Source organism: Micromys minutus, assembly GCF_963924665.1.
Source record: "Micromys minutus genome assembly, chromosome: 13".
In the NCBI taxonomy this organism is placed as follows: domain Eukaryota; kingdom Metazoa; phylum Chordata; class Mammalia; order Rodentia; family Muridae; genus Micromys; species Micromys minutus.
The window spans coordinates 3,350,838-3,377,337 of NC_137982.1; the positions used below are offsets into that span (position 1 = coordinate 3,350,838).

The 26,500-nt window shown below is 52.6% G+C and overlaps 3 protein-coding genes across 6 annotated transcripts in view; 2 read left to right on the top strand and 1 right to left on the bottom strand.

The window, feature by feature from the left end:
* Positions 1–6,282, top strand: part of ADAMTS13 (ADAM metallopeptidase with thrombospondin type 1 motif 13) — a gene marked incomplete at its 5' end in the record, with an annotated part of 30,402 nt that extends 24,120 nt beyond the window's left edge. For both annotated transcript variants that reach the window (XM_080927331.1, XM_080927332.1), the window contains 6 exons: positions 1,424–1,628; positions 2,309–2,621; positions 3,309–3,455; positions 3,778–3,954; positions 5,253–5,437; positions 5,991–6,282. In XM_080927331.1, the coding sequence (XP_080783457.1) occupies positions 1,424–1,628; positions 2,309–2,621; positions 3,309–3,455; positions 3,778–3,954; positions 5,253–5,437; positions 5,991–6,182 (1,219 nt within the window). In that variant the 3' untranslated portion in view covers positions 6,183–6,282. The remainder of the gene's footprint in view (positions 1–1,423; positions 1,629–2,308; positions 2,622–3,308; positions 3,456–3,777; positions 3,955–5,252; positions 5,438–5,990) is intronic.
* A 419-nt stretch (positions 6,283–6,701) lies between these two features.
* CACFD1 (calcium channel flower domain containing 1) lies at positions 6,702–16,331 on the top strand. Of its 2 annotated transcripts, none has more exons than XM_080927533.1 (5): positions 6,702–6,838; positions 9,873–9,945; positions 11,220–11,345; positions 14,023–14,130; positions 14,550–16,331. In XM_080927533.1, the coding sequence occupies exons 1-5, from the start codon at positions 6,721–6,723 to the stop codon at positions 14,638–14,640; spliced, it is 516 nt and encodes a 171-aa protein (XP_080783659.1). In that variant the 5' UTR covers positions 6,702–6,720; the 3' UTR covers positions 14,641–16,331. The 2 variants fall into 2 exon arrangements, with proteins under 2 accessions (XP_080783659.1, XP_080783660.1); XM_080927534.1 differs by lacking the exon at positions 6,702–6,838 and adding an exon at positions 7,534–7,598.
* Positions 16,332–16,569: 238 nt separating this feature from the next.
* Positions 16,570–23,042, bottom strand: SLC2A6 (solute carrier family 2 member 6; the record flags this gene model as incomplete). 2 transcript variants are annotated; one of them, XM_080927566.1, is made up of 10 exons in its annotated part: positions 16,570–17,241; positions 17,873–18,018; positions 18,263–18,442; positions 18,775–18,883; positions 19,419–19,571; positions 19,821–20,029; positions 20,405–20,504; positions 21,063–21,269; positions 22,276–22,438; positions 22,954–23,042. In XM_080927566.1, the coding sequence occupies 10 exons, from the start codon at positions 23,040–23,042 to the stop codon at positions 17,086–17,088; spliced, it is 1,512 nt and encodes a 503-aa protein (XP_080783692.1). In that variant the 3' UTR covers positions 16,570–17,085. The 2 variants fall into 2 exon arrangements, with proteins under 2 accessions (XP_080783692.1, XP_080783693.1); XM_080927567.1 differs by lacking the exon at positions 18,263–18,442.
* Between the last annotated feature and the right edge of the window lie 3,458 nt (positions 23,043–26,500).

Here is a 26,500-nt window from a genome sequence, read left to right on the forward strand (position 1 = left end):
GTGTGAGCTATGGGGGAGCCATAGCTCATGGACAGGATAATGATGAAGATACTCTGCCTGACACCCAGTGCCCGGGGTTGCCTTGCCCTGACTCCCATGAGGCCTGCATCCCAGAACCCTGTCCTCCCTGGTAGGGCTTGATGGGGAGCACGCCCAGTGCACATGGAGTACAATTATGCAGGAGCTCTGAAGATTTCAAGGCCAAGTGGTAGCTCGACTCTGTGCATGAAAAGGCAGAGATGCCATTCCCAGCAGAAACAGAGGAGCTACTACCACAGTCTGCAAGGCTTTTCAAACAAGATTTATTTAGTTTATGTATGAGTGCTGTTTCTGCATGTACACCTGCAGGCCAGAAGAGGGCATCACATCCCATTACAGATGGTTGAAAGCCACCATGTGGCTGCTGGGAAAATTGAACCTAGGACCTGTGGAAGAGCAGACAGTGCTCTTAACCACTGAGCCGTCTCTCTAGCCCCTCCTGCCAAGCTTTCTTTTAAAAATCAAGTTGTTTGACTTTTCCTTCCCTATATGTAATGGTTTAAAATTTTGTAGCTTTGAATCTACTTGAGACCTGCAGCCCATGTGTGTTGGCTTTTTTATTGTTGCTAATGTTGCTATCCGTGGACCATGGCCATGATCCATGGATCATGCAAAAATAAAATCTTTTTAATTTTATAAAATATGATATATTTATAAATGGCTTAGGGGTTTTTGCCCCCCCCCTTTTTTTAAAAGACAGCGTCTTATGTAGCCCAGGCTAGCTTGAAACTCTATGTAACTGAAGATAGCCTTGAATTCTTGAACCTCAGGTCTCTACTTCTCAAGTGTTAGGATGGTAGGCATGTGCCACCACACCCAGGTAGATCTTTGTTTGTTTGTTTGCTTGCTCCATGGAAACTGCATGCACGTGTGAGTTCCGGTTACCACTGAGGTGTTGTGTGGTCACTTTGTAACCTGCACTGATCTGTTTATGGGTTTTTTTTTTTTTTTGTAGGACACTAGTTTCTTGGCCAGTCATGGTTCTGCCTCAAAGGGCACATGGGCACCTTTAATTTAATGGCCACAATTAGGGATATTTGCTATGGCTTCTTGTGGGCAGAAGTTAATCATACCCATCTGGCAGTGCACAGGATGGCTCCTCTCCTCCAGGACAAAAATTTATGCAGGATCAGATGCCAGTGGTGAACGGTGCAGGCCATACAAGCCTGAAGTGGAGTCTTGGTCTGGCTCATCCCATTGCCTTGGTTCTCAAGGGTCAAGTCAATGACACAAATATTAAATGACACAAATATTAAGAAGGACACTGGAACTCAGTGAGGTCAGAGGAGACCCATGGCCAGAGTGCGCAGAGCATTGTTGAAGCTGAGGGTCCCCAACAGTCCCCACAGAGGCCCAAGTAGCTGTCAATGGGGTCTTCCTGCAGGTGGAAACTGCTGTCCCTTGGTCCGTGCTCAGCCAGCTGTGGGCTTGGCACTGCCACACAAGCGGTGGCCTGCATGCAGCTTGACCAAGGCCATGACAAAGAGGTGGACGAAACTTTCTGTAAAGCTCTGGTGCGGCCCCCAGCCAGTGTCCCCTGCCTCACCGCTGACTGTGCCTACCGCTGGCACATCAGCAGCTGGACAGAGGTAAGGCTGGCCCTGGTCCTGGGACTTCTAGTTGAGGCTAAGGAAGGCATCAGCAAGGGATCTTTGTGCACAAGGGGGTCTGTGGTCCTTATTCACTATGACCCTGGAAGGAGGGGAGGATCTGCTGTTTGTACCCTTAGAGCCCGGGGCACAGAAAGTCACGGAGACCCAGACAGCTGGGTTTCAAGAGGCCTGGGGTTTGCAGATACTGGAATCCTCAATACCACAGAGGTCAGTGTCATCTTGTGGCAAGCACCCAACAAATCACTAGAGAGACCACGGACCACGGTGGGTAGGGCTTGGTGTCCCTGGGAGGAGCTCACTCAAAGTTGTAGGTGGCACAGAATCAGAACCAATAGGATAAACTGCTTCTCTACCTCACCCTGGTCAGAAGGACTCTGGACATAAGATGGAGACAGAAATGGCAGGGGGGCAGGACCAAATGAACTATAGGCAGAGGAGGTCACCCTGGTCCCTTCTTTAAGGCCCCTAGGGACAGAGAGGCTGAGACAATGATGTCTGGACCCCACATCGCATTAGCTCCAGTCTCCTCACCTGTAAAGCAGAGACATCCGCTGCTTCTCAGTGTGTGGTGCTTGTCACACCACACTGCCGTGTGCTCATTCTGTATTGCCCCTCTTCAACAAGCTCACCATGATCTTCCACTTCTTTCCTGACAGTGCTCTGTCTCCTGTGGAGATGGCATCCAGCGCCGGCATGATACCTGCCTTGGACCCCAGGCCCAAATGCCCGTGCCAGCCAACTTCTGCCAGCACCTGCCCAAGCCAGTGACCGTGAGAGGCTGCTGGGCTGGACCCTGTGCAGGGCAGGAGATCTCCAGCTCACTGCCTCACAAGGAAGCTACTCTCCCCAGACAGACCCAGGCGGCTGTTACTGTGGCCTCCGTACAGTGGTTCCGGCCCCAAGCCCGGGCCTACACTCCTTCCCCAGCCTCCCAGTTTCTGGGGCTCCGGGAAAACCTGGAAGTGCCTGGTTAGGTTTCTTCCTGTTTCCTGTTGGTATCTCACAGGATAAGCACTTGGGTGCTAGACCATGTTGGGCTCAGGGCCTCCTTCCCATCTGGCTAAGGGAAGCCACACTTTTTACATGTGTATGTGTATGTTCGTGTTTGTGTGTATGCAGGTACAGGTGTGTGCATATACATGTGTGTATGTAGGCCAGAGGACAACCTTGGATATCATTTCTCAGAAATTGTCTATCTTGTTTTAGACAGGGTCTTTCATTGACTTGGAGCTTGTCCAAGTAGGTTATAGGCTGGCTGGTGGAGCCCAGGAATCCTCCTGCCTCTGCCTCCTCAGTGCTGGGTCTACACATGTGAATATCTAAATCTGTCCTTTAAGATATAGGTTCTGGAGATTGAACTCAGGTCCCCGTGCTTACAAGAGGACACTTTACTGCCTGAGCCATCTCTCCAGCTCAGAAACCACACCATTACTCCCATCTCAGAATAACCTGCAGGTTGTAGGGCCAGGAGCTTAGGTCCGTGCTGTCCAAGGCCCACACAGCACACTGCCTCCCTTTCCCTGAAGCACACAGAAGTGTCCTGGTGCCTTAGATGGTGACTGTTGCTGTGACATATAGCCCTCTTCTCAGTCCCTGCCAGCTCCAGGTTCCAGCCCTGCTCTGTTCTGGTCACCTGATTTCTTGCCTCTTGGGTAGGTGTCTGTGGAAGGCAATACCTGGAGCCCACAGGAACCATTGACATGCGAGGTCAAAGACAGCTAGACTGTGTGGTGGCCATCGGGAGACCTCTGGGTGAAGTGGTGACCCTCCAAATCCTCGAGAGCTCCCTCAAGTGTAGTGCAGGTAAATCCAGAGGTGTGTGGACAACCGCCGGGCTAGGGTTCCAGCAGCAAAGCTGCTGAGCTGGGCTCCAGCTGCTCAACTCCAGTGCATGCTGTTTCTGGCAGGATGCCCCTGCTGTGTTCCTACTTTCCATCTTGAATGCTGTTGATGACTGGAGTGTGGGGATAAGATGGGGCACTGGGGGAATAAGAGCTCTGGTGACATGCCCCCTACTTTGTTACATAAACCAGTAAGAGGGGAAGTAGTTATCGGAACTCAGCCCTGAGCAGCTTGCTGCTTGTGGAACAGGGGTGAGGGTGCCTCACTGTCCCGCCCTTTCTAGGGGAGCTGCTACTGCTCTGGGGTAAGTTCACATGGAGGAAGACATGCTGGAAGGTGACTGGCATGACTTTCAGCACCAAAACCAACACGTTGGTGGTGAGGCAGCGTCGGGTGCTACCAGGAGGGGGAGCACTGCTTCTGTACCGGAGCCAACCTGCCCCGGGGACCTTCCACAAAGGTGCGCCGGGTGCCTGGGCCTCTCTACCTCCTCACTGGGTGGGTGTGACTGTGTTCCTGTGGACAGGGCATTTTCAACAGGGCCATGGGCAGGGCAGAAGAGAGCTGGCCACAACAGAAACTTCCACATGGTCAGGCTGGAGTTCCTCTGTGGCCATGAACCACATGGGCAGATGTAGATATGGTCCCTGTCCTGCCTCATTCCTCAGGACACTCACTGCCTCATTCCCTTGGCCCTCGCTTGTTTTAAGGTCCTCTCAGGCCTGTGAGCCACTTTTCCTCAGCCTGCTTCCCATGACTTGTAAGTGTATGCTAGCACTCACAAGGAAGACGCATGCACAACATACTCCTCCAGAGAGCATCTCACAGATCCCAGCTTCACCCAGAACCCTAACGGTATCCTGTAAGAGCCCTCTTGATCACTTCAGGGTTTTGATGTAAAATGATTGAAGACGTCTTACCTTGCCAGCTCCTGACAACTCTGCATGGCTCAGGCGTCAAGTGAAAGCAGTCGAACAGGGGTGTGGCCTCTGCAGTGGCTTCATGGTCTCACCCTTTCCCTGAAGCCACTGTGCTGGCAGCAAGGCCACACCGGGGAGCCCACTGGCTTCCTCCTCATCGCTTCTCATTTCCCACAGGCAGACAAGCCTCAAGAGAGGCTTAGGTGCAGTGGGGTTCCCACTGATGACAGCCCTGGACAACACAACCAACTTCAACTTCTCCGCCAGTTTAGCATTTTATGTATTGTGTGGCCCAGTTTATTGACTCCTCTTGTAAAATGCCCTGCCCAAAGCACGCCACTGTTCCCTTCTCCCCTCAGAGGGCACCAAAGGCTTTCATTCCTTTAAAAATTAAAGGATGTGCATGTGTGAGCATGCGCATGGAATGATGTGGGTGTGGGGGACAGAGGCAACCCACGGAGTCAGTTTCCTCCTTTTATCTTTACTCGGGTTCTTGGGATTAAACTCAGGTCATCAGGTGTGTGTGGCAAGAACTGAAAGCTTACACACACCCATCATCAGCCACCCTTTCCCTTAAAAGTTACTGTGTTTGTGAGGGCAAGGCGGGGGGACATGTTAGAGTTTGTTCAACCACCATGTGGGTTCCAGGAATCGGATTTAAGTTGTCAGACTTGTACAGAACACTTCTGCTGAGCCCTCCCTGCCTGAAGCTAGTCTATTAGAAATGGTCAGAGTAAGGGCCCAGGAGCAGGGAGAGGAGCATCAGTCAGGGCCAGCCTGGTGTCAGTAGTTTCTCTGAGGTGGCCCACACCCAGTCTATCCTTGTTCTTGCCTGCAGAATGTGACAGGCAGCTCTTTGGACCTCAGGGTGAAATTGTGAGTCCCTCACTGAGCCCAGACGAAAGGAAGGCAGGGACCTGCAGGGTCTTCATCAGTGTGGCCCCACAGGCCAGAATTGCCATCCGTGCCTTGGCCAGTGACATGGGAGCCGCTTCTGAGGGGACCAATGCCAACTATGTCTCGGTGAGGCCACCAGGATGGGGACAAACAAAAAGGGGAGGAGGTAACTTTTAGATATGATTCTGGAGAGCTGTCTCTAGGAAGGAGGATGAGAGTGCTGGCTTTAGGGGACACATTTAGCTTTTTTTTTCTTTTTTTCATCCAAAACTTTGACATTATTTGAAAGAATGGGAAAGAGGGTTTCCTTTACTCACTCAGCAGCAAATGCTGTGGTTCGACTTACAAGAAGGAAGAGCGAAGGCATTTCCTAGGGGTAGAAGCATCATGTTCATGCCTGGTGTTTTTGTTTTGTTTGGTTTTCAGAAGAGTGTAAGTAGGGCTGAGATTCTGTATGCTCTACAAGGCATCAGATCACTTCAGAATTAGTCTTGATCCCAGCTCTAGCACCTGGCCGTGTATTCTAGAGAGGGGGTCCCTAAGTCTCTGAGCTTCAGTTTCTTGGGTAGACAGTGTTCTTCATGCAGGTTCCTATAATAAGCAAACATGATTCTGAGTAGCCAGGAGTTTATGAATAATGATTGCTCATGGCCTGTCCTGCCTACCTGGTTCTTCACAGGTCAGGGATACCCACAGTCTGAGGACCACAACATTTTGGGGGCAGCAGGTGCTCTACTGGGAGTCCGAAGGCAGTGAAGCTGAACTGGAGTTTAGCCCTGGCTTCCTAGAGGCACATGCCAGTCTCCAGGGCAAGTACTGGACCATCCCACTGAGGACAACGGGACAGGACAACAGCCAAGCTCTGTCCTAGATTTCTCTCCAAACCGGCTGGAAAGGGAGGCAACCCTACTCCGGAGAGGAGGGCCATCCCTGGAGTATGCAACTCTAGTCTCTTAAGAGGTTCTATTGCCTGCCAGCCTTAGGGAACCTCTTTTAAGGGCGGTGACTGGGAGGTGGAGCTCAGAAAAGCAGTTCCAGCCCCCAGTGGCTAATAAAGCATACAGGAAAGCAGACTGGAGTTTTCCTCTAATAACCTGCTGCCCATAACAAGCCTGACATGGAAGCTCTTTCTACTGCAAGGCGGGGTTCCCTGGAGGTCTGAACAAGGCCTTCACCACTTCTAGATGACCTCTTCCAATCTTGGGAAGAGAAAGGCCAGCCGCATCGGCTGGGTAGCCAAGGGCACCCAATAGTCTGTAAACACGCCCCTTATGCTAAAATACGCCATTTCCCCGCCCCCAGCTATGCCTGCGGGTCCGCCCCTATGCTAATCATCGCCTCTCCCATAAGGCCGCGCGCGGGTGGACACGTCTCTTTGTGCGCGCCCGGGGCTGCGCGCAGCGTTCAACATGAGCAGCTCGGGTGCCGCCGGGGCAGCCGCTGGCCCAGCCCCGCCGGCGCAGGAGGAAGGCATGACATGGTGGTACCGCTGGCTGTGCCGCCTGGCGGGAGTACTAGGGGCGGTGTGTGAGTATCGTGTCCGGGGAGCGGGCGTCCCCGGGGTTGCCATGGCTCCCGGCCTCAGGCCTGCGGTTCGACGCCGGAACTCGAAGGCCAGCCTAGCTGAGCTGTTCTGGCCTTGACCAGAGATGAGACTCACAGAGGACGCGCGTCTGCCCCTGCCCGGCCCCGCCTCTGCCTGGTGATGCTCACCTGCGCTGGGCTGGGACTGACAATTTCCCAGCCTTTGGACAAAACTTGTTCACAAATGGGGGTGGGGCAGCTCTCCACAGGCTGGGAAGTTTGCTTGACGGTCAGATGGTGCCAGGAGGAGGGTGGCCCCTCAGGGTGGCTGGGCAGTGGGCGGAGAGGCAGCTTCTCCTCGGGTTCTTACTCAGATTCAGGCTCAGATTCTCTACCTGTCCACCCTCTCCTAATGCTGCTCGCCGGCTCAGTGTCCTCCACACCAGCTAGCTTTCTCTGCTCAAGCTCCAAAAGAATAAAAAGGGAAGGCAGATCCGCCTTTTAAGTGCAGCAATGTTGCTGGCCGTCCACACAAAACCTTCGAACCCAATGTGTTTGCTAAATCCTGTGTATCCCTTTCATTGTGAATTCCTAGAAGCCCAGGCGAGTGCTGGTCTCAGGAAAGGAAGGTCCGAGGATCCCATTGCCTGTCTGGTACCGGAGCAGAGACTGTGTGGGTAGGGCCAGATCCATCCTGGAGGAGTACCTTGGAGCCCCATCTGTCCAGATGATCTTGCTGGTCAGATGGGTAGGATAGGGTTAGGTATGTGCTGCCCTGGTAAGGCAGCCCTGGAGGGAGTCTGCTGAGGTTGATCAAATCCTCTCCAGTGCAGTTAGCTATTTCAAGGTGGCATTAAGGGGTTCAGAAACTAGGAAGATCCAGACCATGACTTGTAGGCAGCTCCCCTCCCTCCATCTTGGTGATCCAGTCAGTGACCCAGGTGACGTCTAGATTAGATTGGCTTTGGAAATCCCACCCAGTCCGGTGCTTCCTAAGGTGGGTGTGTGCTACTCCAGAAGGCCTCCCCAACCCTCCTGCTGGGTCAAGCCATAGGTGAAACCTTAGGGGAGACCTGTGGCAATAACTTAAGTTGTCCCCTGAACCTGCAGATTGGAGGGAGAGCATCAAGGTTTTGAATACTGGCATATCCCAGGAGGGAAGGAAAACTTGTATTTGCTTTAAAAACTCAATAGGGGTTTGACAGGAGCTATGGCTTAGCTGGTCACTTTGACATAGAGCTATCCTCTCTTGGAACAAAGGATATTCTAAGGAGTTTATTGGTTTATTGGAGGGATTTATTCTGGTCCCAAAGGCCTCTGTAGACAGTAGCTCTGAGGAAGAAAGGGTCGTGTAGTGACATCTCCCTTATGTGGAGAACATGAGCATTTGCTCCCCTGGTGGATGGATGTATTTGAGTCCTGGATTGTCCTGTTGGTCTGGGTTGTGACCTGGTGTTCCCAAAGCTGGCTGTGTAGGACAGCATGGTGGAGCCACACTGTAGACAGTGCTGATGACAGGAGTGCAAGCCCCACACAGGCAGGAGGTGGACAGTCCCTCACTTCTGTGGACCTGGAAGCTTGGTCATTCTGTCCATTCTCCTGCATCAGCTTCCATTTGCTTAGTGTAACACAGGAAAGTGGAAAATGGTGGAATTCCAGGCCCAGTGGAGGGCTCAGGTGACTTAGGCCTGCTGCAAGTTTAATAAGTTGGTGCTAATTGCAGCCTCAGAGGGCCAACACTCTGCCCTCCCTTAGCTTGTCTCCTGCCAGGCTGGGCAGCTCCCAGGAATGTCCTCAGAGGCTCCCAGAGTTCCTGGTAAAGTCTGGGTGGCTGGGGCAGACTGTAACCCCACAGTACAGCCAGTGGGGAGGAGCCTCACTGGAGCTCCACACTGAAGAGCAGTCAGACTCTGGAGAAGAGCCCACACACTGTCCCCTCAGGGTGTCTGCTCTTCTACAGCCTGCCCATGTGTGGGAGAGAAAAGTGAGCTTAGAAAACTAACAAACTCAGGCTCATGTGGCTCATGTTTTAGATGTGGGATTGTCATTTGGATCTTGCCTGGTGTATCATGAGAGGCATCCGTGTCCTGACCAAATTCAAGATGTGGTCAGACATAGTGGAACATGCTTGCACTCCCAGCCCCCAGGAGGCTGAGGGAGCAAGATACTATTTGAGGTGGCTGGAGAGATGGCTCAGCAGTTAAGAGCACTGACTGCTCTTCTAGAGGTCCCGAGTTCAATTCCCAGCAACCACATGGTGGCTCACAACCATCTGAAATGAGATCTGATGCCCTCTTCTGGTGTGTCTGAAGACAGTGACAGTGTATTCATATACATAAAATAAATAAATCTTAAAAAAAAAAAAAAGATAGTGTTTGAGGTCAGCTTGAGCTATAGAGCAGGGTTCTGTCTCCAAGGAAAACAAAACACCCTTACCAAGCAAGCATAAACAGCAGCAGAACAACCCCAAATAAACCTGGGTGGCATTTGCCAAGTCAGAAGACTTTTTTGAGTAATTCACCTAGTGGATACAGATAAGCAGGTTCTGAGTAAAGTCAGAACAGGCCTGACCTACCTTTCTTCCTTTCTTTTTTTAGATTTATTTATTTTTTTAATATATGTGAGTACACACCAAAAGAGTGTATCAGAACCCATCTTAGTGGTTGTGAGCCACTTATATGGTTACTGGGATTTGAACTCAGGCCTCTGGAAGAGCAGTCAGTGCTCTTAACCTCTGAGCCATCTCTCCGTGCCCCCAGGAGAGGTTTGATAATAACCTGGAACTAAGGTCCGGCCAATCAGAGCCTTAGGTTTGAGAAGGATGTTGCCCTTCAGCCCCCAAGTATGAAAGTAGCTAGACTTGAGCTTCAGATGTAGACTTACCACTCTCCACTGCCTCAGATGATGGTGGTTGCTGAGAAGCCCTAAAGCTGAGCATCCCAGGGGGAGCCCCATGTGTTCTCAGTGTCTGCTCAGACGCCCTTCTGCAGCTCTGCCACACTTTGCTAACTCCTGCCCGTTGTCCTTTGTTTTGAAGCCTGTGCCATCTCTGGACTCTTCAACTGTGTCACTATCCACCCTTTGAACATCGCAGCTGGCGTGTGGATGATGTGAGTAGCTGTGAATGTCCTGCTTCCGTGGGGTTCGAGGCCATGTGGTGCAGGTCTCATCCCCCTTCCCGCTCCCATAGAGGGTTCCTGATAGCTGCTTGAGCCTTTATTGGGGACAAGGTCACAGACACAGTCGTAGCGTCTACTCAGCCAGACATGGTAGAATCCTTGTCGACTATAATGGGCCCTTCTCTCTGGGAGCTTCAGGTCAGAACTGAGGGTCTATGACAAAGGTGGGTGGGTGGTCAGCTGTAAGGCAGGGTTAGAGTTAGGGGGCAGATGTGGGTGGAACTGGTGGCTATAGCATCCATAGGGAGCTCCTTTCCACCCTCTTTCTGGGCAGCTAGATCCCAGGGAAAAGGGTTACAGGGGGCTGCTCAAGGTGCGTGGAAAACACTGTGCATTAGTGTTTAGTACCCATAGGGCACTAGATAGTCATCTGGGGCAAGGTCCTGCCTAGGGCCTCAGGTCAGGATGATCTGAGTCCTTTGGTGATATGTACAGAGGCTTATGCTGGCCTAAGGCAGCAAGGATGGGGGCTATAGAGGTCATGTACAGATTGGCGGAAAGTGAGCTGGTATCTAGAAGACTGGTGGGTGGTGGGAAGATGGCAGTGGTTAAGAGTGCAAGGGTTGTGTTTGTTAATCAGGTGGTCAGTGGCACTTTGCTCCCAGATAGATGTGGGGTCTGGCAATGGCCCTGTTGTCTGGTCATTACCATTGCCCACCTGTGGGAGCAAAGGCCTTTAGCACCAGCAACTTAGCTGCTTCCAGCAGCTGGGCAAGGATTAAAGGCCTGAGTGGAAGCTCCTAGCATGAGCAGCCTACTACCCTGCATCTCTGTCCCCCTGACCCACATGCTCCCAGCTTAGTCCGTGGGTAGTGGTGGCCCAGGCAGCCCTTGCATTTCTGCTGTGGGCGGCCTGCCCTTGATGTCAGTGTTAGTGACTATGGTATAGTCCTGACAATGGGCAGTGTGGCCAAGTTCTGTGGATGAACATGCTGCTGGCTCAAGATAATATGGAAGCAAGGTCTTTCATTTCACTGTTGGAACAATAAAAAGATCAGACCCCAGGCTCTTCCTCCAGGGTGCTTGGGTAGTTAGGGATGATGGGGCAGGGTGGGGTGGGGTGGTTGTTGAACTGTTTGGCAGAAACTGGTACCCTGTAGTATCCAAGGCCTGTGAGATGGTAGTGTTCCTTGAGCCACTGGCATGAAAGCTGTTGCAGTCCCAGGTTATAAACTGTCATGTCCTTTCTGCCTTTGCCCCTGCAGCATGAACGCCTTCATTCTGTTGTTGTGTGAGGCTCCCTTCTGCTGCCAGTTTGTGGAGTTTGCAAACACAGTGGCTGAGAAGGTTGACCGGCTGCGCTCCTGGCAGAAGGCTGTCTTCTACTGCGGGTGAGGGGCTGTTGGGCAGTGCCTATGGCACGGTTCCCAGATTCCAGCTGATTAAAACAGGTGTTGGTGAGGTGGGTGGAGCAGGAGCGGGTAGAGGCCTTGTCTTCTGCAGAAGCTTTTATTTGATAGCTGTGGACACAGCCGTTGGCCCGTCCAATAACAGGTGTTGAAGAATGGGACCCAGTATGTGCCTCCCGGAGCTCAGATGGCAGCTCTAAGATCTCTGTGGAAGAGCAGGGAAGCAGCTGGGATTTGCTCTTTCACTTGGGAGTTCCCAGGCTGTTGTGGAGATGGTGCTGTGAAGCCTTGGGAGGAGTGTGGCCAACCTAGAGGTCCAGATGTGAGACTGCAGAACAGTAAACACCATTTCCCTCTAAATACACACTTCTGCTTCTGACTAATGCGGCGTGTCCGACTGCAGCACTTTCGGGCTAAGTTTAATACCTGGGAGCCTCTAAAGAAAGGCTTTTCCATGAGATCCTGGCTAGGCAGAAATACTCATTATAATTACCATATTGTCTAAGATGAGGTCAGCCTCAGGACTGGTGTAGTCTCAGTGGCTTCTGCAGTGAGAACATATGAGTGTGTGCCTGCTGGCAGTTTCCTGATAAGTCTCGGGGGATTATAGGGTCACAAAATTCTAATCACTGTACCATGTGTGTATGTACACGTGCACACATGCACGTGTACATGCATGCATAATACATGTATGCACACGTGTGTGGAAAATACTAATGTGGACATCAGTATTTTCCTTAGTCACTTTCTACTTGTTTTTAAAGACAGGGTCTCTCACTGAGCCAGGATCTCACACCTTTGACTAGACCTCGAGCCAGTGAGCTCTAGGAATCCACCTGTTTCCACCTCACCAGCCCTAGAGTGCCTGGGTTTGTATGGAGATCCAGACAGGCCTCGTGCGTGCACAGCAGGCACCTTGCCAGCTGAGTCACCTCCTCACCCCTTGTCTTTTTTCCCCCACTGTATTAGAGATGGTCTGATGTTGGAGACCTAGCTGGCCTTGAACTCACAGAAATTCATCTGTCTCTGCCTCCTGAGCACTGGAATCAAAGGCATGCGCCATCATGCCTGGCTTTCATTGGGTTTTTAAGATGTGTTGTCACGATGCTGACAGTAATGTATGTTTACCAAAAGTCAATTGTAAAGTAAAATATGGCTGCTGCAGACGTCACTGTCCATCTGTGGCATGTGACCCGCAGTCTGAGTTCAGACACTATAACCGTCATACATACGCTTGTACCTGCTCTTTTGACTTGCTGTGGTGTCAGCATTTCCAGTACTGTCACAAAAATGGTGACACTCCTTTTACTGGTAAGCACATTTATTCAGCTGGACATACTGGCTTTGCCTCAATTTGTTAGCTGGTGTCAATCAAGTCTGGTGAGCATCCCCTAGGAGATGTTTCCAGGTGTGGAATTCCAGAAGATCTTAACATACACGACTCAGTTTCTTTCCCCAGAGGCCATCTGGGCGTCTCTCTCCTCTCCACGCAGTGCCTAATGCTACTCTCATATGTCTGGAAAGCACAATCCCCTCCTGCATGCTCACATTTGTTTTCTGTCTCAGGGTTTCTAGCTTCTGGTCCACTCTCTTGAGAGCTTTAATGTGTGACTTTGCAGGCTGTACGCTTTCAGTATTAAAGACCTCAGATTCCTTTGTTTCGTTCCCATTCGATTTTTCCAGCCTGTCATTTGCCTTTAATGTTAACAGTTTTCCTCCTTCCTCCTCTGCCTCTTGACTTCTATTATTTTATTATAGGGGATAATTTCTTAGTTTCCATTGTCATAAAACAAATATCCTGTTGAAAACATGGTAGCACACTTCACCTACCAATTACGGCTGTCACCAAACTTCACCATGCTTAAAGCTCTGATGCTGGCCACGGTGACCTGGTATGACATAAGGTGGCCCTAAAGCTTGGGTCTCAGCACTCTAGTCAGTGACTGCTGAGTACTGTAGTCACAACCGTGCCCGTCAAGGACTCTGTGCTCTGAAGCACTTGCGCTGCGCAGACATCTACACCTGAAATCCAAGGAGTGCAGTTGGCTCTGAGTGTCATCCTCCTGCCCAGTGAGACTCCTCTCCGGAAATGACTGGCCTGAGGGCTGAGCCGCAAGCTCCATCATCTTCCTGGGTCCATGTGTCCATCATTCACCTCATGTTGGAAAAATACCATCCCTCAAGATTGAGCTGCAGAGGTTCTTAGGACTAAATGAACTCACCACTAGGTGGCGCCAGGCTGCTATTGAAGCCCCATAGTTGCACTGGGTCCAGTGTTCCCTGGGGTATGGGCTGGGGGGCCTTGTTGAAGCACAGCTGGCCCAAGGCTGCTGTAGTGATGAGTGTTCATTTGGTGCTTGGGAAGTGGGTTTAGGATAAATGGCCATCAGCCCTTACCCTGACGTCAGGATCTCAGGCTTGACCCCACTGTACAGTGGAGTGGAGCCTTGAGAAGCTAATTTGGTCATAGGGCCGCACAGCTGGACTATACTGCAGACTGTCTGGGCCCAGCCTCTCTGTTCTAAAGAACAGTAGAGTCATTTACCCAGCTCTTTGCTGTTTAACCTTGCGCGGATCAAAGCTTTGCCACAAAGACCTGATAGTTTTGGACTCTGTCCCCAGAAAAGATGGGATTTTAGGGATGTCTGTTTTCTCCTAGGATGGCCATTGTTCCCATCATCATGAGCCTGACACTGACTACACTGCTGGGCAACGCCATCGCCTTTGCCACCGGGGTGCTGTACGGACTGTCTGCCCTGGGCAAAAAGTGCGTCTACAGCCCAGTCCTGGGGTGGGCCCCCTCTTCTGTCCCTGCCACCCCATCTGAAGTGGGAAAGGTCTGAGTGGGACCCTTTATCTGGTTGTTATGTAGTGGGCACAATTGACTTATCTGTGCTCTCAGGAACAGAGGCAGGAAATGAGGGACAGCCTCTGTGGTCCCTCTCGCCTGGCTTGTACAGTGAGGTATGCACCAGATGTTGCAACCAGCTGCCACCTCTTCCCTTCAGCTTAGTCAGTGCCAGGCAGCATGTGCCCCTCCAGAGTACCAAAGCTCTGCCCCTTCGGCAGTGGCCTCTAAGGAATACAGTCCTGGGGGAATCTGTCGGCGGGCCACGCCTGGGATGCAGCCTGGGAGGTGGGGGTGGGAGGGTCATGCCCGTAGAACACCTGCTTTTTTCTCTCCAGGGGTGACGCCATTTCTTATGCTCGGATCCAGCAGCAGAGGCAGCAGGCAGATGAGGAGAAGCTGGCTGAGACTTTCGACGGAGAACTGTGAGGTGAGGCAGGCAGCCTCTTCTCATTGCCTAGTGCCGATGGGCTCTGAATTCTGGAGAAGGCTGAGCATCAAGTCTGTTAAATGACCTGGGAGCAGAGTGCCTGCAAGTCTCCATGCCTCGAGTCTTCCTGTGCTGTCCTGTACTGCGGACCTCCTGAGCCTGGAGCCCCTGCCCCACCAGTACTTAAAGCCTGGACCGTGGGATGTGGACGAAATGAACTGAGTCCTGTCAGCCTGTGCTGCAGATTCTGAGCTGGTGACCTTTCCCAGACCTAAGAGCAGCCTCCCCTGCACACACTGTCCTCACTAGAGGCTTCACCCAGACCTAAGCCACTTGAGGTTTCATCCTCCCTAGGTCTAAGCTTGCAGGCAGTTAGGGCTTCAATTTTGTTCCATGCTCCTGTTGTCGGAGCGGAGTACAGCTGTGTCCTGAGGCCAGCTACTGCCACCAGGAGCAGGAGAGATGGCTGGTCATTTGAGAATCCACAGCACTCCCAGGATGCAGCTTCCTGGCCAGAAAAGCAGTGGCCAGAGGGCTGATGAAAGTTCCCAGTGCTCAGTGCTCCCCCCCCCCCCCCGTGTGTGTGTGTGTGTGTGTGTGTGTGTGTGTGTGGTGCTGCTAGCCTGCACTGAGACCTCCTTGTCAGGGATGGCAGGTTCCTTATTAGTAGGCACTAACCTCAGGTATTCTTCCCAACCTGCCCCTGGCAGCCTGTAGCCTTTGGAGAGCTGGGCAGAAACCAGACCCACCTCTTACACAGAGCTGGCCCTGTCTCAGGTACCAGACCACAGAGAGTAAGGCCTGCATGGCTGGGACAAGGAGAGCTGCTCTGCTGGAACATGGCTCCATGTCTCCTAACCTCCCTCTGCACTGCTATCTTTCCACTGTCCTGTGACATTGGCATTTGTGGCTGATTAGATGGCCATATTTGGTGGCCTGCCTGAAGATGATGTGGGAAGTGCTGAGCCCAGCCTCCCTCCTGCACTAGACTTTCAGTCGGACCTGTCCATAGAACCCAGCCCTGGACGTGTCAAGTTTCTAGGGGATCTTAAGCTCATCAATGCTTGAGGCTAGGAGTAGTGGACATTCTGTTTGGGACAGTAGCAGTTCTCCAGAGAACCTGGCCATGTTGAACCCTGGAGTGGCAGAGACATCATAGTGTAGCTGGCTTAGGGGGACATGTGCCTTTACAGTTTATCAGAGGCCGTTTTTCTTAAGCCAGAGAGGGGTTTCAAGGGCTCTGTGTATGTGTCGGGGTCTTTGTTCGCAGTAAGACCTGTCTGCCTCCCAGGAGGAGGAAAGGCCCCACCAGCTCCTCTGCTTACTTGGATAGCATGGACTCGGTCAGTTCTGTCCAGGCCTCCTGCCTCTGGCAGTAGAACTCAAAGGCTACATGTATAAGACTGTACCTCATTGGGGAAATGCATTTCGAGTTGGGCAGGCGTGGGGTGAGGCATAACGGTAGAGGCCCTCAGACATAAACCATCTGGGGTGCTCAGTCACGTCCTGAGGTTCTCGGCAGGGCCACGGCACAGTGGCTCTGGAGCCCATTGCTTTGCCTCTGAGCATGGGCACTGTCCAGCCCAGACTAGACCCCATTCTTGTCTGTCCCTGGGTATCTTCAGTGGCTCCTTTTGCCACCTTGTTTGTTGATTGGGTTACGTTTGGAGTAAAGCAAGTTTGGAGTTGGTATGCAGTCTGCCTGCCGCCTGTCTCCCGTGCCTGTGACTGGCAGGGAGATCTGGTCTATGCTAGCTGGACCTAGCTTAGCCTGAGCCTGCTCACAGGGTCTGGAGGAGAGGGCAGGCTGGCACTGAACCCCACAATGGCTATTGCTTTCTCTGCACTGACAATATCCAGATTGCGCTGGCATTCCAGGCTGAGTTTGGGGGTAGTGTAGCTTCTGGGGGAGGGAGCTTCTCCCTGGAATAGATCCCACTCCCCTTTCCTCCCTGAGGCTGTAGGCCCAGCTCCTTTATTTTGAAAAACAGAAAACAGTTTGCAGACTAGAGGTATCCAAGTTTGGGCTGGGGCCTGTGCTCTGGCCTTTGGGCAGGACCCTGTCCTCCTCCCTGGCCAGTTGATCAGAACAGAAGGATGTGACAGTGTCCTTGTACAATGCCACTTTGTCACCTCCATCCCTGTTTTTCTTGTAGCAATGAGGAACTAGACTGGAGGTCCCAACAGCCTTGTTCTTAGGTACAGCCTCTGCTCAGTCTGGGGCAGGGCTGCCTGCTCCCTCTGCGGATCTCAGCTGAGGTATTACAGCATTGTAGGCTGCATGCTGGCGCCCACCAGCCCGTAGTTGGTGAACTGTCTGTCCCGAGGTGGAAGTGTGCTCTGGCTGATGGCAGGGGTACTGCTGCTCGCGGCTGCAGGTGTGAATCTTTGGCCACTGCACAGGCCTGACCTGGGTGGTTGGCCCTTTGCAGGCAGGCCCCTGACTAGGGCCTGAAGGACATCCTGCGACTGTGGAAGAAGGCCTCGATCTGCTCCAGCGAGCGGCCCCTGGTCTCAGGTACACAGCAGCCTGTGAAGAGCAGGCTGAGCAGGCAGATGGCAGAGAAGAAGAAGAAAGGCACCTGGAGGCCGAAGGCATTCTGCGGTAGGGAGTTGGGGAAGGAGTTACTGAGCAGACAGCCTCCACCAGAAGTTTATAGGCGGCCTTTGGAGCCTTCATCTGGTCGCTGCCCTGCTCGGAAAGCTCCCAGCCTTTCCTACTATTTCTAAGCTGCCCCTCAGCCATCCTGCCTGGAGACTCCACTCTCTTAGGTACCCTTCCACATCTAAACTCCAGGCTGCCTACAGGCCCTGGTGGGCAACGTGCTATGTCAGCCTCCTCTCAGCCTTGACCATTGAATGAGCAGGGCAGGTTCTGGTTTGTGCTGACCGATCTGCATTTCACTGGGAGCGTCTGGAGCTAGCTAGCATTCAAGTATTTTCAGAGCCTGCTGGATTGCAGGGCTGGGAGCAAGGCATATTTAGGAAGGATCTCACACCAGGCTATAGTCAGGTAGAGGGTTACACTGAAGAGACCCAGCATCCCATAAGTCAAGAGACAGTGCAACTGAGCACTGTACCATGGGCACGGTTGTATTCTTGGGCTGGGAGGTAACCTGACTCCTCCAAACAGCCCTCAGTGTGTTATCACTTGGCCAGCTTAGCCCTTAAGAGCTGCTGAGGGGAGACTGCTAATAAAGTACCCTAGCTGGGACTCCTGGGGCCACTCACCACTGCCAGCAGGAAGTACTTCGTGAGGACGAAGGCCGTGAGCCAGCTGACCAGCACGCAGAGCCCTGAGGCCACGCCACGGGCACGCAGGGGCAGAACCTCAGACATGAGGAGCCAGGTGATGGGCCCCCAGCCCATGGCATAGCCTGCCCAGAAGAGAGGGGCAGTTGGGCTCCAGCCCTGGGAACCCTCTGGCTCCTGCTGGGGCAGGGTTGCCCACTCCCCCTGTGATCTCAGCGAAGGCATTACATGATGTGACTGAGTTGCTAGAGAGTCCTATTCTCCAACTCCCCAACTCCTTAGGCAACCCAGGACAGTACTAGAACCCTTGTGGTCCCCATCCCCCCAAGCAGCCCAGCTCAGGTCTCCCCATCACTGTGGTGCTCCTACCCATAATGAAGAGCATGGTGGCCAGCAGGGGGATCAGGGTGAGATAGTTGAAAGCTGTGGCTGGGGGCTCCTCTGTGCCCCCCAGAGTCATGATCTCCACAGTGCTGTTGGGGGTCAGAGGTCTTGGCACAAACTGGACATACAGCCCCAATGTCAGGTTGGCAGCAAACATGACGGACGCTGTGGATACACGGGCACCTCAGGACCAGACTCCTCCGAGCTGGAGGTCTTCTCTAGCCCACAGCACCTCTTGCTTGGTGGTGAGGCTGGCTTATAAAAGGGTCAACCCTCTGCCCCCAACACAGAACGGCATGCTCAGGAGCTCCTGCCACACCCTTGAGTTTGGGTGGGTGGGCTCCTTTGCTCTTGGAGCATGAGCAGACCCGTGTATAGCAGCTGCCATTTGCTAGGTCTTGGATCATGTGCTAGGGAGGTTTGGAGAAGGCTCGGAGACTGCAGTGGACACGGTGGCTGTAGGAATAAGAGGCATGCATTACAGTGGGGACACTCACCTGACACATAGAGCAGTACTTTTCGGCCAGCCAGGTCCATGGTGACAGCGGCAATCAGCACAGACAGGAGCCTCACAGCACCAACTATAGCTGCATCCTGCTCTGAGGGCTGTGGGGTGGGGCACAGGGCTGAGAGACCTGGCCTGGTGTCCTGTGCCCTACCCTGACCCTAATGCACTAAGTTCAGGGTCACTGCCCCCCCTTATCTGGCATGCGCTATCCTAACTATTGTGCCCTGGGTACTTTTCCTGCACCCCAACTTTATTTGAGTTTCAGCAGGGGCATATCTATTGTGCCTGTTACTAGCCATAGTGCGCACAGACCCTGGCTGGACAGTAATGGTAGATCTGGGTCATTCTCATCATCACACCCCATTTCAGGAAGACCCTGGGGTGGAACCTCACAGTCCCCCCTGGGATCTGAGCCTGGAGCCACGGTCCCGAGGGTTCCATATTCTATCACATTGTTTTCTTGTGTTATTCCACATATTGTAAAGCACTAGCTTCACTCGAGAAGAACGTGACTGAGGCAGGTTGTGAATGAAAGGCATGCAGGCCTCAGCCACCGAAATTCCTGGCTGTCCTCCCTGTGCTCTCCTCACCAGCCTCAGGACTCTGGGCAGCACTGGCCGAGTGGGTTCTCACCAGCACCACACTCGTGCTGTCGAAGATGGTCTGTAAGTACACAAGGATGGGTGTGATGCCCGTCAGCTGCTGCAGAAAACGCATCAGCACTGCGATGAGAATCGGCCGGTACACTCCGGGTTCCCGGGCCTCCGCCCACGACACTCGGCTACTCTGAAACACAAAGCTGCTGTTGAGGGCTATGCCAGACTCTCCAGCCCTGGCCACCCTGCCTTGGCACCTGTGGGTCTCGGGGAGGCCTTCTTCCCTCTTCCAAGAGAGGCCCAACCACTGGGCTCTGCACACTAGCAGGAACTACTCTTGTTTGAGGAAAGGCAACCAAGGCACAGAGAGGCCTAGTAAATGTCCAAGGCAACACAGAGCTTTCCCAGGGCTGACCAGGCAGAGCCACACATGCTGTACCTGTCTCCGCACGTTGTCCTGGATCTGCTCAAACTCCCAGTGGACCTCGGAGTCGGCGCGAAGCCAGGTCAGCGCCTGCAGTGCTTCCTCATCCCGGCTCTTGGAGAGCAGGAAGCGAGGCGAGTTAGGCATGAAGCTGAGCAGTAGGACCATGATGAGAACAGGTCCCTCCCCGGCCACAGCCAGCCATCGCCAGGGTAGCAGAAGACCTGGTGAGAGAGCGGCTTCCGTGAGGAGACGGGCTTCAGCAATTGGCTGGACCCTGGTGCTGAAGTGAGCTCCTTAAACAGTCTCAGTAGAACGGGAGAGTATTGGGAAGGCTGGGCCCAGGGCTCTTACCCCCATCACCCAGGCAGGCAAACACCTGTATGGCTGTCCCTCATGAACTGACAGGGTACTTGACACCCCCGTACTGTGGGAAAATGGTCCAAAGCGGCAGTGGGATAGGCCTCAATGCTCGAGAGATGATGCCTACTGGGGCTAGGAAGCCAGGTGTCCTGTCTATCAGCGCTGGGTTTCCTCAGGGAGAGTTCCATTCCCCCCATCTCCAGAACCTGAATGCTGGAGCACAGGATGGTACTTGCCGAGGGCATAGAGAGACAGGGATCCAAACACGGCCATGAGCTGCGGTGTGGCCCCCAGGGCCCCACGAACACCAGGGGGTGCAATCTCAGACACGTACACCTGTAAGGCACATGCCCCAACTTGGGAGTTTAGTGGGAATTCATGTTCCTGGGTCCACTGGGGTGACAGAGGGACTGGAGAAGCTGGCAGGGGTCTTGCTCTGACCATAGCTCTGACCTGATTTTCCCCAGCAGAGAAGATGCAGAAGCACCCACTCTGATGGTTATGGATGGGGACCCAACCAAGCCCAGGGTCTTCAGACTTGGGGCTGAGCAGGCATCTGTATTTAGCCTACTGACCTCTTTTCCCGCAGGGCTTGGCAGGAGGATAGGTGTGTGTATGAAGTACTACATGAGGTAAGCACTGTGGTGGGGGTGGGCAGGAACTTCCCTTCACATCCCTTGTGCAATGCAAATTTTCTTCAGTTGAGCAATGCATCGAACTGAGGTCAAAACGCAGAGTAGGAAGTTTGGGGTGACAGTGATGTCAGCTACTTTGGTGGAGGGAGCTGAGGTTCTCTCGGCAATGTTGGGGACCCCACACACTCTCACTGAGCAAAGGCTCAGAGGCAGGGGTAGCCTAGAACAGCCCTGAGGCAGTAGACATGTCTGGCCTTACCGGGATGCAGGCAGCAGTGAGTCCCCCGGCAAAGCCTGTCAGCACCCTCCCCAACAGAAGCATCCAGAGGCCACGGGCACCGGCCATGAGTGCATAGCCAATGGCTGAGGGGACAGCTGAAAACATGATGCTGAGCTTCCGGCCCAGGAGGTCACTGAGTAGCATGGCACTGAGGCCCCCAGCGGCGGCACCCAAGGTGAACACGGACTGTAAGAAGACACAACGGCTTTAAGTTCTCTCACCCCCCTCCAGAGCTGAACCAGAAGCCAGGCATTCACTGCCAGCAGAGGAAGGTGCACAGCAGCCTATGGACAACTAGATGTAAAGTTGCCATGACTACCTACTGTTCTACTCTAGAGGTGTGGGGGCCACCTGTCTACAGTGGCTCTGTCCAGGAACAGCCAGTATTTTTTTTTTTTTTTGAGCCCAAGTAGGCCTCAAGAACATGATCATCCTCCTTTAGTTTCCTAAGTGCTGAGGTTAAAGACGTTCTCCATGGCTCGCACACTACCAAAGAGAACCCTGGGACTTGAAGGCCTGGGACTTTAAGATTTGGGAGTCAGTGGAGTTGCTGAGAAATGAAGAATTTGCCTAGAGTCTGACAGTCTTGAGCTCCCATGAGCAGTGGGACCAGGGCAAACAGCATGGCCTCTTAAGCCTCAGTTCCTTAGCTGTGTTATGGGGAGAACACAGTTGACTTCTGGGGTGAAAATATTTCACCAAGTATCTGGCATGTGCTCAGCATATGCTGTGTGTCCTCTCTGTTCCCCTGTCATTTGAAATGCTCAGGAGTCCCCAAATCTTCCCAGCATTGTTACCAAGTTGCAGCTCTAATTCCGGGTCTCCTGACACCCTAACGTTAAAGTCTTGGGCTCCTGGGCCCTTCTCTGCTTAGCCACGCTCAGTTCTTGTCCACAGGGCACCTCTCATCCCTCTGGCCCCTGGTGTGCCTGCCTCCAGCTCTGCTGTGGCAGCCCGGCTTTGGGTATGGGGTTGAGAAATCTTCCCCTCAGCCCCTCCCCACATCTCTGCAGGATGTCACTTCCTCATGGGTCTTGTCATCACTGCTAGCAGACAGGAGTGTGTGTTTGGGAGGGTACCAGTGCTCTAGGGGAGGTTTCAAGGCTAGGTGATTGTAGTTCCCTGTGGTAAACAGGCTGAGTGGGCCCATGCTCCCTCGACTACCCCATCTGATTTAGAGAACAGGCCTCACCCCAAACCAGGATGCCTGGATTTTATCCAGGTGTAGAGCTGGGTCGTTAGAGAGCTTCAGTGCCGGGATGACCGGAGACGTGTAGACCAGGGCATACCCAAAGCTGAAATTCCCCAGCACAGCAGCAAAGGTGGCCAGGAACACCCTTCTGTTTTGCAAGGCCCTGGTGGGGGACGGTGTGGAACCCAAGGACCAAGGTCAAGCCCTTTAAATGGACCCTGGGCTCACAGACTGCTGCCTTCCCTGAGCCCACGGCCGTCCAGCTCAACAGATAGCTGGGAGAGGCCTGGGTCCAGGGCCAGTCAAGTTGTAACCTTCTTCAGGTCTAAGCAGCAGCTCTGGGAAATCCCCAGGCTTTCAGCTGAGGCTAGGGCCCCTTTTTCTCCAGAAAAGAAATTGTGGGTTTTGCCTCCTGTTGTGATGCTTAAAGCTTGTTCTGTGATCTTAGGGAAGACCCTTGTCCTCTCCCTATCTGTGACAGGTGGGGACCCCACCCAATATTCCTTTGGAGGCTTTCTATGGTGCTCCAGTTCTTTAAATAGGACTTGCAAGCATGCGGTAAGAATCAGATGACTCTTGATGGCCACTCACCAGAAGTCAGTAGTGGCCCAAGATGTGTGCTGCCTGCTGAAGATAAGGCCATTCCACCCTCCCAACCCCATGCCCTGAGACTCTCACCCGGCCCGTGCCCTCTCTTCAGGCGACGCGGGCGCCTCGGGGAAGGTGTCATAGTCCAGTCCCTCGGCTCTTAGCAGGGGCTCCTGCATGGCCGGTGCGGATGGTCAGATACAGCTGGACTCCACCGCAGCGCTAAAGCATCCGCCCGAGCCCCTAGAGCGGCAGGCGAAGCTCCGCCCTACCGACGTGATTGGCTGCAGGGCGGCCCTGCAGAGCTGTGCTGTCCAATGAAACAGCCGCACGCCTCGGATGCAGGGTGCGATCCGACTCTGGGGCTCGTCCATCGCTTACGCCCCGAGGCCCTGGATTCTGCTGGGGAAACCCGCTCCCAGGGTAGGGCCAGCCCAAGCGGACACCTGTCCCAGTGGCATGTGATCCAGCAGCTAAGGCAGCTCAGCCCCATTTCGCCAGGCTATGAGGGTGGACGTCTCCGTGGCTGCATCCCGCTTTACGGAGAAGAAGCCCAGAGTCCGAAGCTTGCCAAGGTCACACAGCGGGATTATTATTATTTGTTTTTGTTTTTTAAAATTGTCTCGCTGGTTCCTATTCTGTGCCCTCTCCCGTCACACAGATGTCACTTCTACACCCGCCACCTCACTTCTCGCTTCCTAACCCTAGGTGACCCTAGTGAATCACTACTTCGGTGGGTGCAGTAGGAGGAAGCCAGAGCAGAGACAATTAGGGGCAACTCCAGCAGGTGCCCTAAGGTGTCTCATCGCACTCCATAGCTGTAAACAGAACCCAAAGCTTCTCTCTGCTAGCAAGCAATCTATCTCTGAGCTACGTTCCTGACCTCTGGGATTTTCTGGTTGTCCAAATAGCTTGCACTGTTCAAAACCATTCGTTCTAGTAACGGTATAAAAATAACTAAGTAAAGAAAAATCGAAACGGAAACTTCTCTGGAAGCCCATTCCCGGAGACAGAAAAAAAGCCACAGTTAAGATGCCTATCTGTGTCTTTGGACTTTTTCAGTCATAGGAGTGGACTCACTTCCTGTTCACATTTATAAACTGACCCTTTGTCACCAGACTATTAAAACAGTAAAGGGCATTGTAGAAGTCTTAGTTCCCCCTTTACTACACAGTAGAAACACTTCTACAGAGGACAGTAGAGACCAGAAAACCGCCCGTCTCCTGCAGCCCACCCTGGCTGGGCTTCTTTTCCCTTCTGTGTCTGCCTTGCCTGTCTATTACTTAGCGGAGAGGTGAACTTTCAGTGTGTTCCACTTCACGTTTAAGCTGGACAGAGAGAGAGAGAGAGAGAGAGAGAGAGAGAGAGAGAGAGAGGGAGGGAGGGAGGGAGGGAGGGAGGGGGGGGGGGAGGGAGGGAGGGAGGGAGGGGGGAGGGAGGGAGGGAGGGAGGGAGATAGAGAAAGGGAAAGCGGTTGAGAAGGAGGGAGGGTGTGTGTGTATGCCTGTGTGGTTTTGGGAGCTAGAGAGGCAGCTTGGCAGTTGAGAGCACTGGCTGCTCTTGCAAAGGACTCAAGTTTGATACCCAGCACCACAGGTTGGTGCACAACCCTCTTCTTTTACCTCCATTTCCAGGACCACTGAGGCCTTCTTCTGTCTTCAGCTCTTCTGTGGTGCAGTCAAAACACCCATATACATGAAGATATGTAATTTTTAAATTTTATGTTTGTCTGTGAAGTCTAGTCTCCTGAGACTAGACTAGAAGTGAGACTAGAAGTGTTGGATTTCTAGGAGCCAGAGTTACAGGCAGGTCAGTCTGTTAGTAATGGGAGCTGAGTAATGTCTTCTGGAAGAACATATAGGACCTGTTCTTGTAGTTGCTGACCCATCTCTTCAGGCCCCCTCCACCTCTTTGTTATTTGAAACAGGGTCTTATGTATTCCAGGCTGGCATCGAACTTGCTAGGTAGCCAACCACTTTAATTTTTCCTCCTGCCTCCACCTCCAGTTGGGCCTGCAGGCCTGGGCTCATTCTGTGCCAGGGGTTGGACTCAGGCAAGCACCACATTATCTGAGCTACATCCCAGCCATCTGAGCAGGTTGTCCAGGCTGGCCTTTCAATGCTCCTGCCTCAGAGCACCAAGTACTTGGGGTTGTTAAGAGGGTAGTCAGACATTAGCAAGCTTGGTAACCTTTGAGGGCATCTCTCACATAATCAGTTCTGGACCCCATTTTCTGCATCCCGGAAATGCAGCTTTTAAGGAAATGTCATAGTTGTTGTTTAATTTATTTATTTTTAATGGGGTTGGGCAAGGTCTCTCTATTTAGCTATAGGGTGACCTGGAATTCACTATATTCCCTGGTGGCCTGCCAGGGATTATTTAAGGACTTTAAAAAATGTTTTACTGCACTTTATCTATTTATTTATTTGTTTGTTTGTTTATATGTATGCACATGTGTGTGTGCATGTGCGTGCGAGCACACATGTAAGTACATGTGTGATGGTGCATATGTGAAGACCAATGGACAACTTGCAATAGTCGCTTCTCTTTTTCTACCACATAGGTCTCAGGGATTAAACTCAGCCCCTCAGGTTTCCCAGCAAGTGTTTCTACCCACTGAGCCATCTCCCTGGCCCCATTTGCTTTTCTAACTGAATAGATTTCATGTGTAAGACAGCTAAGACTTTAGGCCATGGCTAAGTATTTTAGTAGCTTGAGTTTTGAGGACTTGACTGCCTTACCAACATAAAGAGGGGCATCTCTGTCCCAAACAAGAGCAAAGTCACAAACAGGCACACTTCCCCACCTTGCCTTTTCTTCTGTTGGCTCCTGCCCCATTGGCAATGTGTGAGAGCAAGGGTTGGGAGCCAAGCCAAAGCCAGAGCTAGTGACACTAGGGACACTTGTTCCCACTAGCTGAGGCTAGACCTTCTCCATCTCTGCAAGGTGTGGTATCCTTTCCCGTGAGGCCATGGATCTCCCTGCCACTGTCCTCCAACTTCCCCTCACCTACACGTCTCTGGGATCTCCCTTACTTCCCCATTCAGGGGACTCACCTCCAGTTACTTCCTCTTGATCCCAGAGTCCTCTTGGCTCCTTCTAAACCCATTGTAACCTGACTCAGTTCCTTTCCAAAAGGGGTGTGGTTGTATTCTCAGGATATTTTCTAGCCGTTCCTACTGCCATGGGACGAAGGTCAACAAGTTTCCTCTCTCTCTCTCTCTCTCTCTCTCTCTCTCTCTCTGATATGTATTCCAGGGTAGTCAGCCCATGATATACGTGTGTGTGTGTGTGTGTGTGTGTGTGTGTGTGTGTGTAAAGCTAGGATGCCAATACACATAAATAAACAGATTCTGATTTTGTAGAATCTTTTGATATTACCTGTCAATAAAAAGCTGATTGGCCAATGAGCTGAGGCAGGAAATAGGAGGTGGGAATTCAGGTAGAGAGAAACTCTGGGGTAGAGGCAGAAGCAGAAAGATGCACCCAGAACTCTTAGGAGACAGATGCAGACTGAGAAGATGTAGCCAGCCCTGTGGTACTCATAGAACAGAATAAGAGGGTTAAGTTACAAGCTTGTCGGGAAACAAACCCAAGCTTATGGCCTAGGTGTTTCTCTATAAATAATTAAGTCTCA